Source organism: Lepidochelys kempii, chromosome 5 (genome assembly GCF_965140285.1).
Source record: "Lepidochelys kempii isolate rLepKem1 chromosome 5, rLepKem1.hap1, whole genome shotgun sequence".
Taxonomy (NCBI): domain Eukaryota; kingdom Metazoa; phylum Chordata; order Testudines; family Cheloniidae; genus Lepidochelys; species Lepidochelys kempii.
Genome location: NC_136384.1, coordinates 58,157,453 through 58,172,280, shown reverse-complemented (window position 1 = coordinate 58,172,280; position 14,828 = coordinate 58,157,453). Strand labels below are relative to the sequence as shown.

At 37.5% G+C, this 14,828-nt stretch overlaps 1 protein-coding gene across 14 annotated transcripts in view; it reads right to left on the bottom strand.

Moving 5' to 3' along the window:
- The window catches only part of ADGRV1 (adhesion G protein-coupled receptor V1), a 412,444-nt gene that overhangs the window by 390,186 nt on the left and 7,430 nt on the right, over positions 1 to 14,828 (bottom strand). For all 14 annotated transcript variants that reach the window (XR_013635788.1, XR_013635786.1, XR_013635787.1 and 11 more), the window contains exons 2-5: positions 7,788 to 7,972; positions 4,565 to 4,714; positions 3,129 to 3,224; positions 1,314 to 1,418 (exon numbers count right to left, since the gene is read on the bottom strand). Coding sequence is in view for 11 of the 14 variants with exons in the window: in XM_078852802.1 (XP_078708928.1) it covers positions 1,314 to 1,418; positions 3,129 to 3,224; positions 4,565 to 4,714; positions 7,788 to 7,972 (536 nt within the window). In the remaining 3 variants the exon portion in view is untranslated. The remainder of the gene's footprint in view (positions 1 to 1,313; positions 1,419 to 3,128; positions 3,225 to 4,564; positions 4,715 to 7,787; positions 7,973 to 14,828) is intronic.

Below are 14,828 nucleotides of genomic sequence, written 5' to 3'. Positions count from 1 at the left end.
ATCAAAGCCCTTTGAAGGCCATAGGACTCTTTCCATTGATTTTAATGAGTGAGGGATCAAACGCTTGGTAGGTATTATGTCCAATTTTGGGCTTCACATGTCAGGAAAAGATGTGGACAAATTGGAGTGAGTCCAGAATAGACCAACAAAAATGATTAAAGGACGAGAAAACCTTTAATCTAGAAAACTTGGGTTTGTTTAGTCTGGAGAAGAGAAGACTGAGGGGGAACATGATAACAATTTTCAAATACATAAAAGGTTGTTAAAAGGAGGAGAGAGAAAAAATGTTCTCGTTAACCTCTGAGGCAATGGGCTTAAATTGCAGCAAGGGAGGTTTAGATTGGACATTAGGAAAAGATTCCTAACTGTCAGGGTAGTTAAGCACTGGAATAAATTGCCTAGGGTGGTTGTGGAATCTCTATCATTGTCTAGCATGCTCTTAAAAACCTCCGATCACCTGTCAGGCATGGTCTAGCAGAAGACCTCTCAAGATCCCTTCCAGTCCTATGTTTCTATAATTATGCTTTCCCATAGACAAGCAAAACTGATCCAGAGATCCACATGAAAGAAGTTTTACTATATATGAAATGCAGAAACTAAAGTATACAATTGAAACTTAGGTGGATAAGAAAAATTAAATGAGATATTCAACATTTCAAATGTTGCTAGATTTGAATATCATACAAGATACAGTATGGCCTAAATAATCTAAAGTAACTAATGATTTTGCGTGCCTCTCTTCTTGGGTACCAAGCTTGAGATATCTTAAAGGTACCAGATTTTCAGAAAACCCTGAGCCAACATTTTAAAGTGTTCAAAAGTTAGGTCAAATGGTGAAGTTCTACTGTAACATTTATTTGTAAATATCACTTCAGAACTTCTTTTGACCCACCTCCAAGGACATTTACCCTTTCTGTATTTTAAAAAACTTTTATTAAACAATTTTTAGTTCTTGCTGACTTATTTTCCACTGGTGCAAGTTAACATAACTTTGTTTATCTTCCTAAGTTTTTTTTTCAAACCCTGTAACTGAAATACAAATATTGTATCATTATTTACCGAGATTAAATATACAAATTATAAAGAATATCTACCATTTTCTAGTGTCTCCCAACAACTGTCCCTCAGATTATAGCTGGTTTACCTAACTACAATGTTTTTCAAGTGGCAAGTAAAGCACTCCTGTTTAACAAAATTTAGACAGCAGCAATTAGTCCTTTGTCTACATTCATACATATATAGCAGGACTATGATTTTAACCATGCAGTTCTAAGAAGGTATGCTGAGGTGTGAAGTTGTTTCAATAAACTTACCTCAAAAGTCACAGTCACAGTCCCATAGGTTCCCTTCTCCCTAATTAGAGTCAGAGGCACAAATTCATTTCTACCTGTGGGCTCATTCACTGTGATTAATGCAGACTAAAGGAGAAGAGAAGGGACAGGCAATCAGGCATTGATCAAACATCTCAACAGAGAGAGAAGAAAAAACTGTTACCATGGAAATACCAAAGTCCCACAAACAAATTAATCCAATCTGTAAACTGGTCCACCTGATGGTATGACGTTTCCTAGCAACCAATTAGTTCAACTAATAAAAAGCTTGAAAGACTTCAGATAAAAATATTAGCAGTGGTTACTTGAGTGCTTTTTTCTTTTTTCCCCCTTTTTTCTAGAAACAAACATCGCTACCATATACAAGCTACTTGGCTTGTATCATTATTATTTATAGAAGTTCCTAAGCCAATTAAAAACAGATTTTCTCCCTTCTAAAATCATTTATTAGATAGTTAGATAGTTACATTGATTTTAAAATTACAGGACATAATTTATGTTGTGATACTGATTTTCATAAGTAGTCCAATTTTATTATTTTACAAATATGAGTTTTTAAATCTATTTTAGCTACAAAGACTTGTTCAGTCAATAAAGTTTAATTCACCCAGAAAACAAGTTTGGGCTATTTCTAAGGTTCTTGTGCTTTATTAGTAAAGGGCCTCCTTGTACAAGAGCCAGCCACATTCAAGATGGAGGGCATAAGCATGGAACTGCCCACTACTAATGGACTGGAGAGCTAGCATGGCCATGGTCCAGCCCCTACCACAACACAAGCCAACAGAACTAGCTTAGCATTGCAGGGAGAAGCAGGCATTGCAAGTTTTAATAGGTGGTGGAGTACCTCTAGAACACTACCAGGAATTCTAGCTGAGTCAGCTAGAATTCTTTAAGGGGCTCCAACTGCCGTTCAGCCCCATCTTATCTCCACAATGCAACATGTGACACTCTGTCTGAAGCACTGCAAAGGGCACTCCCAAGCACTGTATTCCAGAAGTACTGACTAATTTATAACATGTTGGTGCCCGTGTGGGATTCTGAGATGTAAGTATAAAAATACTGATAACGGATTAGTAAGGACCACAATATTTTCAGATATCCACAATATCTCTGGGCCAAATTCACCAATGGCATAAGTGAGTGTATATCCATGTAAGGCAATAGAGTAGTCCTCAACTTACTTTCACACCAGCAGTGAACTGTGCTCTCTAAAATGCACGTAGCAACATTACACATCATGTTATTGCTTTGAAGAAGAGAGGGTCTTACGCTGCACCCAGTGAAATAAATGGGAGCTCTGTTACTGATTTCAATGGGAGTAAAATTGGTCCCAGAGTTAAGACAGTATATTACCAACTTGCACAAGGAGAACACTGACTCATTTCACTTGCAAAGTGATGAAACCACTAAATAAAGTGAATTCCACTATAGGTACTAATCTACAGTTCTTTAAACTTTTGTATGGAGTTCCTGATTTGCTTAAAACCACCAAGGCCCCACCTTCCCCTGGGCTGCAAGTTCTATGTCTTCTAGGAAGACTAGCACACAAGCTTGCCCAGTGTGAGAGCAGCCCAATGAAAGCATGTCTGATAGTGTTCAGTAGAATTTCAGTCATATATATTTAACCATATTAAAGAAATCTGTAACTGGGCTGATTTCAAGTCACAAATGGGAGTTAGGTGCCCAACTGACACAGACTTCTAAGGAAATTAGGCACATAAATGCCCTTTGGTGCCTTTGGAAAATCACCCCTTTACACTATTTAAAATGATTAAGGTATAGAATGTAAAAACATACCATATTGAAGGAAATAATTCCAAAGGCATTGTCATTTGATAAGATTGTTACAGTGACAGACCTTGGTGACCCAAGCTTTATTCCTGCAGATGGTTTCTAAAATTAACAAGACATATGATAAGTGAACCAGCGATTCAGACAGTTTAAAAAAATGCAGTTTTTCAGTAAGAACTTGTTTTTAAAAAAATATGTTTTCATTCAAAGTGTATGTCTTTCCTTTTGTTGTTGTTGGAGCTTTTTTATTTTTTTGATTGGTTCATTGTATTTTTGTATCTGGTTACAAGTTCCAAGAAAAAGGTATTCAAGTCAACAGAATGCAAAAAAATCACTCTTACTGCCTATGAAAAACACATTCTATAGAGTCTGAGTCTGGTTAAACAATAAAATGCTCAAAAGAAACGTTGAAGACATTAATCATACCTGATAATTTATTAATGATACCATAGCAATAAGGAATTAGATATGAAGCATGCATACGAAACGAAACAAAAGAGCTTTTTTTTTAGCATTCTGTATAGGCTGAAATTTTGGAGCTAAGTTTTATATGAATCTACAGGTCATGAGCAGATTGTTTACAGCAGTTTACCATGTATATATATATATATATGGATAAGATCAGTTTATGACTTTTCTATTATATTTCTGAGTTAAATACTGATGGGCAGAGGAAGGGAAGAAGGAAAGGGAAAGGAGGGGGAAACGTATATTTATATTTACTGTCAATCATTTGTGCTAACTATGAAACAGAGGGGTAAAATGAAGATTCACTTTTATTGCAGTGACTTTAAACTTTACCATGGACTGTTAACCTTCAAAAAAAAGGGAGAAAACAAGCTTCTCCAATAGTTGCCTCATTCTAACATGGTTTCAGAGTAACAGCTGTGTTAGTCTGTATTCGCAAAAAGAAAAGGAGTACTTGTGGCACTCAAATAAATTGGTTAGTACCACAAGTACTCCTTTTCTTTTATTCTAACATGGATTAGCAATATACACTGATTTACCTACATGCTGTTCAAGGTATATTTTTCCAGGGAGGTCTTTTTCTGAAGCAATGAGGATCATCCTGTTTCCCAACTACTTTTCACCCTTCCCCTTGAAGCAATGTCTTTCTGGGCAGGACAAGGAAGAAAGGACAAGATTCTCTTCAGAACCTCAGTTTTGCTTCTTAATGAACTGGAAACAGTCCCTGTTAAAGTCTCCATAGCTGAATATATTGCCTCTGCAGAAAGTCTCAAGCATGGTAAACAAACTTATGTCTTGTGCATGGAACTGCTAAGAAGTAGCACAAGGTTATCAGGTTGCCCGCTGTCCAAACTTTAAGCTTTAGACATGGGGAGCCAAATTCACCAATGAAGTAAGTAAGTAAGTAAGCTGCAGCCACATATGCCAAAGTCTTTTTTCTAGTGAAACAGATGAACAAAAAAACTAACACTTACCTGTAATGTCAAGTAAAACATGAACATCTCATCAGCCTCCGGAAGATCATCATCACAGACCGATATATAAACAGTTCTGTTTGTTTCTGTATCAGGTATGTACGTTGCTGCATAGGTGTCAAAAAAGTCACCAGTGTTTTCTCCGTAAATCTACAAGAAATACACATATGCATTTAACCTACTCCACACTTTCTATAATTTTCTTCTGACTTTGCTTTACGTATTATAGATGATGTTTTCTATATATTACTCCTCCCTCAATCTTCACTACCGTCAGTCCAAGTGTTTCTGGACAGATGGCACAGGACAACAACAACATAGTAAGCAACTTCCTATACCCATCCCGAGAAACTAAGTATGTCACTTATTCACAGCTAGTCATGATCCCATCAGGGAGCCTTAATCCATTCCAGTATGTGACTATCTTGCACATAGTGCACCACAGTGTCATATTTTAATTAGGAACACTATTTTTAAAATACTATTTACAAGAACATGCACACTACACATTATTAGTATAACAAATACTAGTATAGATGCAACAGCCGAGTGCTCTGTACTGTGACATGATGGTCATGGGTCCAGAAGGAACCTCTGCTTCTCTCTTTCTCCAAGGTAATGAAGATTATATGCAACACAGAGAATTCTGGCAGATGAAACAGACCATACTCTCTGGCACCCTCTACTAGAGTAACATCAATGCATTCTAAATCGGGACTGCCTGTTGGTCATTCCATTTGTGTAGAATAATAATATATTTTCAGTTATGGGAATTATTATACATTATTCATTTCAACACTTGCTAGCTATGAATAAATAAAGATTTTAACATAAACTACTTTAAACCCACATTTCTTAAATTATTATGTTCTTGCTAAACTGCGATCAGTCAACACTGAGCAACACACTCTGCCCAATCCTGTTCCCACTGAAGTCAATGGCAAAAATCTCCCATTGACTCACTTGAAAGCAGGATTGTCATTTGACAAATTACAAACCTATTGCTTTGAACCATCAAAGCTATTCAGGCTAGGTGTGCAGGTGAACTGAAGCACTGAGCTGGGAAAGCCAACTGAACCAGTGTGGCTGCAATGCCTCAAGTTACCATCCAAACTAGTACTGAAAGTTTGAACGGAAAAAGGCAGATGGAGCTGTTTGTAAGGGTTGAACGGGAACAGTGAAATTAGATTAGTGCTGAGAATGCTTGTGAGAAAGTTCAAGCATTTTGGTATGTGTACACGAAGACCAACATTATAAATTTGGTTGCCTAAAGTTAGGAACCTAACTATGGATTTAGGTGCCTAACTTTAGGCAACCAAGTTCAATTAGAAAATTTTGGAAAGAATATTGCCTGACGCACTATTGAAAAGACAAAAAATCTCTAGTGTGGACAGACCACACACATCTTCCTACAAGAGTTGTTCAAAATTTTCACTTTTCTGAAATTGCAGCATATTTTGCTTATTTTAATCGGCTGTTTTTCAGCCAGTTTATAAAATGGTTGCACTTTTTCAAAATTTAAAAAGAGTCTGAATTTTTTAATGTTCACTTCTTACATTTATTGCACTATTCTGTTGCTTCTTAATATATATTAAAGCGTAGCCATAAAGATGCATGTCTGCATATCATACAATCCATACACATGCTAAATTAAGCCTATTACCACTATAGACACTTACAGTGTTTATTAACTTTCTTCAACTTTTTATTTAAAATGCAATAAAGTCAAGCAATCAACTAGTACACTGTCAATATATAGGGCTATGTTTTATTTTCTAATCTCTTAGTTTTCTGTTTTTTCAAAACTGTTTTCCACTTGTTCTAGCCAAAGGATATATACCAAGGTATTGATGCAGTAATGATATGAAAAATGTTTATTCAGTTTAACTGGAATCATAGGGTTTTCAGTCAACTTTTCCTTCTGTATTTTGTCATCGATGCAGGACCAAACCCAAAGCAGAAACTTCTGGGTGCCAAATTCCAGTCTCTCTCCCCAAAAGTGCAATGCTCTTCCTCAGAACAACCACAATAGCCATATAGTACTTCTATAAAACTAACAATAGCTATATTAAAGTATAAGCTTTATTAAAACAATGTGAAAATATTTGTAATAGCATCCTGGCCCCTTTCAATATAAAAACTAAAGAACTCTGCCATTTTATATGTTTTACAAGAGCACCAGTTTTCAAAGACATTCATGCCTTCTCTAGATTTTATACCCAGTGCACTGTCCTCTGGAACATCAATTTCTAACCTTTTTAACTCAAATAATATGCATCGTCCATTGTTTGAGCTCAGAAGAGTACAATGTTTGGTGACCGTATACAAATATGGCACATTTCTCTGGATCTACACAAAATAAAAAGTAGCAGACTCAATGCACACATCTTCCCTCATATGGGGAATTCTACCACCCTCACTCATGTTGAGTAGAAACTTACTCTGCAAATTCTCATATTGATTTCAATATGACTATATAAAAAAGTATGGTACTTCTCAATGTGAGTAAGGGAAGCAGAATCAGGCTGATTAACAATAGCTAAGAAATAAAGAAAATAATGTAAACACAATCTAATCTCTCAGATCATTGTGTCCTGACTTCTACATAGCAGGTGCCTCCCAGGATCGATCTTCCTATTTCCCTTCAGAATGGGCAAATCTCTTCTCTATCTTTCCTTAATTGGCCTTTTTTTGAAGTAATAAAGCCACATGCCTAATTAATGAAGTCACTAAAGAGGTACAGCTGTTCTCCCTCAGCCCAGAAAAACTGGAGAAGGAAAAATTCTTTTCTCCCACACTCCGGGAGTGGACTTTCAAGTACCATCTAGAATCCAAATCATACTGCCCTATAAACTCACGGAGCTCCCCCAGGAATAGTAGTTGGCTTTCTGAGTAGCTATCAGTAGCCTGAAAACATTTCTACTGGCACAGCCAATGGAAATTTCCTCACTTGTAGCATTTGGGTATTTCTGACTCAAAACAGTCCCCACAGGGATCCTCAAGGGTACCTAGCTATACATCCCACTGCAATGACCCAGTTAAGAAAAGAAAGAAAGAAAGAAAGAAAGAAAGAAAGAAAGAAAGAAAGAAAGAAAGAAAGAAAGAAAGAAAGAAAGAAAGAAAGAAAGAAAGAAAGAAAGAAAGAAAACATACCAGCAGCAGTCAATGTTTCATACAGATATCCAAATTTCATTTAAAAAGAGGGGAACAGGCAGTTTCTTACCGATACAATTGCTGTGATGTTAGCTGGGTCTCCTGTTCTTTCAATAACAAGACGTATAACTGTTGTACTAGTTTCATGAACTACAAATTCTGTTTGCCCAGTAAACTTTACTTCTGTTTCTCCAGATGTGAAGCTGATGAATAATGCTAAAAGAAGGTTAACTAATAAACAAGCAGAGGGCATACCTATAAAAAAAAAAAAGTTTAAGAATAAAAGAAGTTGATGTATTTAGTATATAGGAAACAATTTCTATGAATCACTGACTGACTTACAGCCAACACTTCATATTCTACTCATTTCTTTTTTTAATTAAACTTGCTTTATTTTATTGTAATTTGATGTATAATTGGATATTTTCTCGTTTCACGGAGAAATATGATACAAACCCTAAGGACCATATTTTCAGTAAGATTCACATAATTATCAAATGCAGGGTTTTGTATTCACATCTGATCCACTCACCTCGTGCCTGATGCTGACAAAATTACTCGTATCCTTTGGGCCCAATCCTGCAATCTCTATTCAATCTTCCAAATATCAGTTTTCCCTGAGTAAGGACTGCAAAGAGCAAGCCCAAAACATGCACAGGCCATAATTCTGAGCAAACTGGATGCCATATTTCAGCGGTGCAGGGCTGGGCCTATATTTTGTAGGTACAAATAACACTCCCTGCTAAAAACTGACTCCAAGTGTTTAAAATATATTCTACTTCCTATTGTATATTTTTGAATTCGCCGTCAGGATCTCTGATACTCTAAACTATTTAGTGTGTATATATTTGACCTATATTTTTATTACTGTTTCTCTCAGCCTCTCTCCCAGATTCCTTTCAGATTTTTTTTTTATTACACCCAGTTATGGCATCATGTTTTAATGAGACTGTGAACTCTTCAGGGTTGGGACTCTCCCTTAGTATGTGGGTGTATCCTTTTCTCTTAGGATAGAGCAATCTAAGACTCAGCTGGATTTGAGTTCCCTTACTCAGGGCCAAGTCCAATGGCAAGTTGAGCATCCCTCAAGTACCAGTGAATTCAATGGGAGTTGAGAGTGCCCAGCATTTTCCAGAGGTACAACGCATGTTGCAGGATTGGTCCCCAATGGAGACAATTTTTTTTTAGATAGAGTTCCTTCAGCTGACGAGAACAGTATTATAATTTTATTTTTAGATCTCTCTCCACAACATACCAACGATTTTCTTGTGAAATGGCAATTCACACATGTTCTAAGAAATGAATGTGCTGACAAGAATGGTTATTGACACAGAGAGCGCATTTTGAATGTTTGTGAAAAGTGAGTATCAAATTTTAAATCAGGATGTATTCAAAGAATGCCTGTGGTTCTAAAAACTATGCTCATCCAGTAAGGTAAAAGAAATCTGTGATTGCCCTAATCTTGCAATGAACTTTGCACAGGCAGATCTCTGAAAAAATGAAGCTTCACACAGACCCAGGGCTCTGCCCAAGCAGAACTTATTGCAGGATCAATGTGATCAGTGTCCAGTCAAAATGGGATGAATATTGCACTGTGTATTCACAATGAACTGAAAACAAGCTACAGGCCAAGAATAATTCACAGAAATCATGTATTGAATAATTTTGAACAATAAATAAACTCAAGAAAATTACAACCTTGTCACATAAAATTTACAAACAGGAAAAAAAAGACAAGATTGTTTGTTTAAATTATTAGTAATAAGTTATTCACTCAGCTCTATTGAACACCATCTTGGGAACAGCTGGGTAATGAAAACACACAGACAGATATTATCCGGAAGACAAAATCAGGGACGGAGCAGCCATCATCCCGATGAAACAAATGATCCATTTTACAACCCATTTGAAATGTGTTTAATTATTTCTGATAAGAATGTCACCCAATAAAATATTTTTTGCTTGAGGAATTTCACCCCACCACAAACTGAATCTTTATTACCATGGGTACAATCCCACAAGCCTTTCATTTGCAGAACTCCCATGGATTTTAAATGAGAGTTCTGCATGTAAAAGGCTTTCAGGATCAGCCCCCCGAGTTTCAATATTATCTACATTACGGACTGGCCAGCAACCCCAACTCCTCCACCCCACTCCTCCTCAACCTCTTTCAAGTATGTACACCCCCATGTCTGCATGAAGGGAGCAGTGAATGAATTGCCCTCAAGCTCAAGGTCTGCAATTGTTACAACCCTTGCATGGGGCATGCAACAAGAAGGGAGGTTCTTCATACACTCCTTTCCCCATGCACACCTATGCAAGGGTCTGTCACAATCTGCCTTTATGAGGTAACTTTCCAAGCACAGGAAAATGGTGTCAAGGAAGAAGAGCCACTTTAAAGAGATATGATGACACTCATTGAACAAACAACTCACACTTACAGGATCCAGAGTTACAGCAATATGATTTCAACTAAATTAAAACTTAAAAAGTTTTGGAAGGGATATAAAAACAAACTTCTAAACAATGGGAATTAGGATAAAACTTCCCTTATGGGCAGGTTACCCCATAACTGCTTAGTATAGGGTTTCTTGCATCTTTGCCTGAAGCATCAGGTATTGAACACAGTCAGGGACAGAATGCTGGACTAGATAGACAACTGGTCAGATGAAGTAAGGCAATTCCTATATTACTGTGACTCTGTAGGAAGATGACCCACATTAGTCACCTACTGATACCTATCAATTTAACTATGAGATGGTCTGACACAAAAAAAACAAAAACAAAATCATTGAGGACAAAAAGGACAGAGCAAAAAAATAAAGATTATGAATGAAAACCCAATCCTGCCATTTCTATTAGAGTAGAAGACTCTAGGCACCTCACAGGACAACAAGAAAGCTGACTACGACTAACCTAAAAGTGATGTGTATTGGTCTCTACCCTAAATTGCTCTCCAGAGTATAAATGTTATCTTGAGTGCCTATATTACAGCTTGAATGTGAATAGTCAGTGTAACCTTTGTAAACTTTGAGACAATTACATAGTCTGCAAATGCAGGCATCTTCTATATGCAACTGAAGAGTCTGTTGACCTTTTCGCTTCAGCTGTTACCTTGTCGTAGACTTAGCAAGTAGCTTCCCATGGTGTGTGCTGCAAGTAAATAATACTGAAAATATGATCCTTAGGGGGCAAGGTTATAAAGTTTAGAATTACTTGAATTCTATTACCTCTACTAGGGGACTTTCTAAAACTATAGGATTACTCCTGTGGAACAAGAGAGGTTTCATAATCATGCCATCAATTATTCAGTAGGTGAGAATTCTTCCTCATTAAATTATTTGAACTATGATTTATTGTGTGCAACCTGCCAGAAATGACCTTTATCTCTGTGCATATTAAACCAACTTTAAAATATTACAGCTAGTAAAAGTAATGTAAATCAAAACTTGAACAGTTCAGCTCATGGGACTCAAAATATTATGCAAGGAGCCAGTATAGCTCATGATACTTTACCTTATAAAATGCTGGTCATGATTTATATACTGACTCCTCTGATCCTGCAAAGATTTACACATGTGCTGAACTATACACACAGTGAGTGGGTCCCATACTAATCATATTGCATCAAGTGTCTTTGCAGGATTGGGCCTAAATTATTTTTTTCTGTGACAAGAATTATACATCTTTTTTACCTATTGTACCATATTAATATTGGTAATTTTATCTTTGACTTTTCATATTTATATTGAAACTACTGTAGTTTTTCCACAGTAAAAATACTAAACTTTTAATAGATAATACATTCCATCCTGCAATGCTGCTAAATTACTAATATTTATTGGGTCCAATTCTGCCACCTTGCATCCTTTAATAGGAGTATTGCTTTTTAGAGGACTGAGTGAGAAGGAATTTGAAGACAAGATTCAAATCACATAAAAATATAACATACATTGCCACAACTGCTACTGAGTGTGGGGGGAAGGGAGAATATAACAAATCTTTAAGAAAAGGGGTCTAAACAGCCTTTGTGACTCTGTAGCCTAGGAAGTCAAATAGAACCTCAATGGGCCAACAGCTGTGAAGGTCAATTTGGGCTTGATAGAGCCATAGCAAATAGAGATTTACAGTGTCAATAGTAGCTTCAAATGATGTTACACATTGTAATCCTGGATACTAAAAATGAATGGGCTTATTCTAAGGGTTTATATAACCAAGAATATTTAAAAATAGGTCTCAAAAGAAAATAACAGACTTTTAAAGACAGTGAAGGATCCTGTAAATCCCAAAATTACACCCTTGTTAGACATTCAATGTAAAAATCAAAGGACTTTTTAAAAAGTAATGCTACTTAGCAGGTAACACACAGTTTCTTAGATAAATATAGCATTTTCTGGAGCACATTTATGTTTCTACAGAAAGAGAAAACTCCCAGTGTAGGATAGGAAAGATTACTTACTGATCCTATAAAATATTTTCTAAAACGTCATAAATCACAAATAAGTCATAGACCATATCACCCCTGTTCTGCTCCCTCTGACAATTCATGTTTACTGTCACCAAATAGCATGTTACAAAAAAAGCATTAATGCAGTCTGGGTATGCATTTCATTAAATTGAAAGAATGTCACACACTGGTTTTAAACTACCACACTTCACAATGTCAGTGCTGCCTTAGGAGATGCCATAGTTGAATAGCGGTTTGATGACATGGTTTTCACTTCAAAGACGTGCAAGCCAGATGCCCCAAAAGCATACAAGCTTTTCTGATACTTTGTACTGTTATTTTCTCTGTGGCTCCTTTTACTCACATATTATTCATAACCTTTCAGAAGAAAATATTGCCCATTCTTGCACCTACGTTTCTAAGATCACATCAAATTATTCTAAGATTGGACTTCAGTTACGCTGCGTTTTGCTTCTGGGCCCTGATACCGCAAAGACTTACAACATTCTTAGCTCTACACATTGTGAGCTATTCCACTGAAGTCAATGGTGCAGATCAAGGGGTGAGGGTAGTGAAGATTGCCTTATGCTCAAACTTTACAATGCTGAATTTCTCCCAATCACCAAATCAACAACATAAATTTAGTTTTTTTCAATTTAACTTTAGAAGGTCTTTTCCACAGATTTTTATACTCTGACTTTTACATTTGATAATCAAAAGCTTTTAAAATGGAAGGCACCACTCACTTTCTCTGGGGTGGGGACTCTGGAGGATGGTGGCACACACTCAGTCTGTGAGAAAGGATCAACATGGAATGGGAAACAGCAATGAAGGGATCTGAACTTGAAAAGGCAGTAGCCAGGTCATAAACCGACATTAAAGGAGAAGGACAGTGCAGGATAGCCAACTAGGAAGAGAGAAGAGAGGAGAGAAGAGATCATGAATGGGGGAAGCAAAAGGAGATAAGCATCTGGAGCCAAGACTAGCTGTCAGACCTAGCATGGCTGATGGTGAGGGGAAGATGGTAGGGGATATAGGTAGATGTTTTAGAGTGGATCGATCTCTTCAGATCTGTGACTATTTTGTATTGCTTACTTTCACATTGTACTCAGGATTACTAAAGTGTATAGGTATAGCACATCAAGGTTATAGCATTTATCACATTCCTTCCTATCTGTCCCCATTACCACAACTCAACTACTATACACCCAGCCAAGCAGAACCTCAAAAGAATGGCTTGTGTGCTACTCTGCAGTGTGAGCAGCATGATGGCCATCTCGGGCTGCCAGACAGTACCCTATCCTCAACTGGGTTTGTTCCACTGTGCACCCTGCAGGATCTTTTCCTGAATCAGTGTGGAGTCAGAACTGCTCTTTCATCCTTAAAGGCAGTTTCTCCAGAGCACGGCTGAAGCACACTAGGTTGGAACTGTGCAGGAAGGCTTACAATGTCACCACCTTTGCTGAACTTGTTGTTGAGATAAAACAAGAACTCCTGGTTTCCAGCACTGAACTTTACAAACATTATGAAGCATAATATTATAAAATCATATGAATTGTAATAATATCAGTTCATTAAGATTCAGAGTTTCCTATAAAAAAAAGGAGTACTTGTGGCACCTTAGAGACTAACAAATTTATTTGAGCATAAGCTTTCGTGAGCTACAGCTCACTTCATCGGATACATTCATAGAGTTTCCTATGTTGCCAGTAATATAACAGGAAAGGAGTTTCTGTATTTAAGGCTTATCAGAATGTTTCTCTTTTGACCTCACAGCTTCACTAGCTCAGCTGTCAATATTAAGGACCAAATTTTCAAAGGAGGACACAATGTGTGTGCCAGCAAAACCTGGCATTTGAATAGGGTGTATTGTCCCAGCCCCTTTCCCCCGTGAGCCTGGGGGGGTGGAGGGTGGAGAAATAAATCCCTTACTTTGATGGAAGAGGGCTGACCAGACAGTGCTTCCATGTCACTACTTCAGAATGACATCCCAATACCTCGAGAGAAGCCTGATGCCTCTACCTGCTGCAAAACAGAGGAAGCAGGAGAGTTATAAAAGACCAAGCAGCCAGGTTGGTTGCTTCTCTCTTTGCTCCCCTCTTCCCCATTCTGGACTCCTCTGATGGATGTAACATTTTGTGGGAGACTGTCAGTATCCCATTTTTTCATGCATATTATTTGGGGGCCCTGCCCCCTAGCTTCTGTCTCAGAAGGCTGTTTATATCCTAGCTTCTGCCGACCCTCCTTCCCTCTTTGCTGCAGGGAGCATCGCTCACAGGTGCCTGTTCTCCCCTTTTTAATGCAAAATATTGGGAAACACTTGACCTGGCCCCACGTATACACACACATTGCCAGCTGCAGGGAGCTCTCAACTGGCTTCGACTGTCCCAAAACTCCCAACTCAGTGGCTTCATGCTGCCCACCAAGTACTGCTGCCATGATGGAGCACTAGCAGGCTCCCGTCTCAGTTTTCAGGAGGGCTTATTTGCATTTGAAGGAGATTATTTTTAATTACACAAATATTAGGCAATTACTCTCCTGAACAACAGCTTTTTACCATAACTGCAGGCCTCTTTAAAACTTTACGAAAACTCACTAACTTGACATGTAGCACGGAGAATGGAGCTACAGCTAGTTTAATGTACCTGAAAGTATTTCTATATG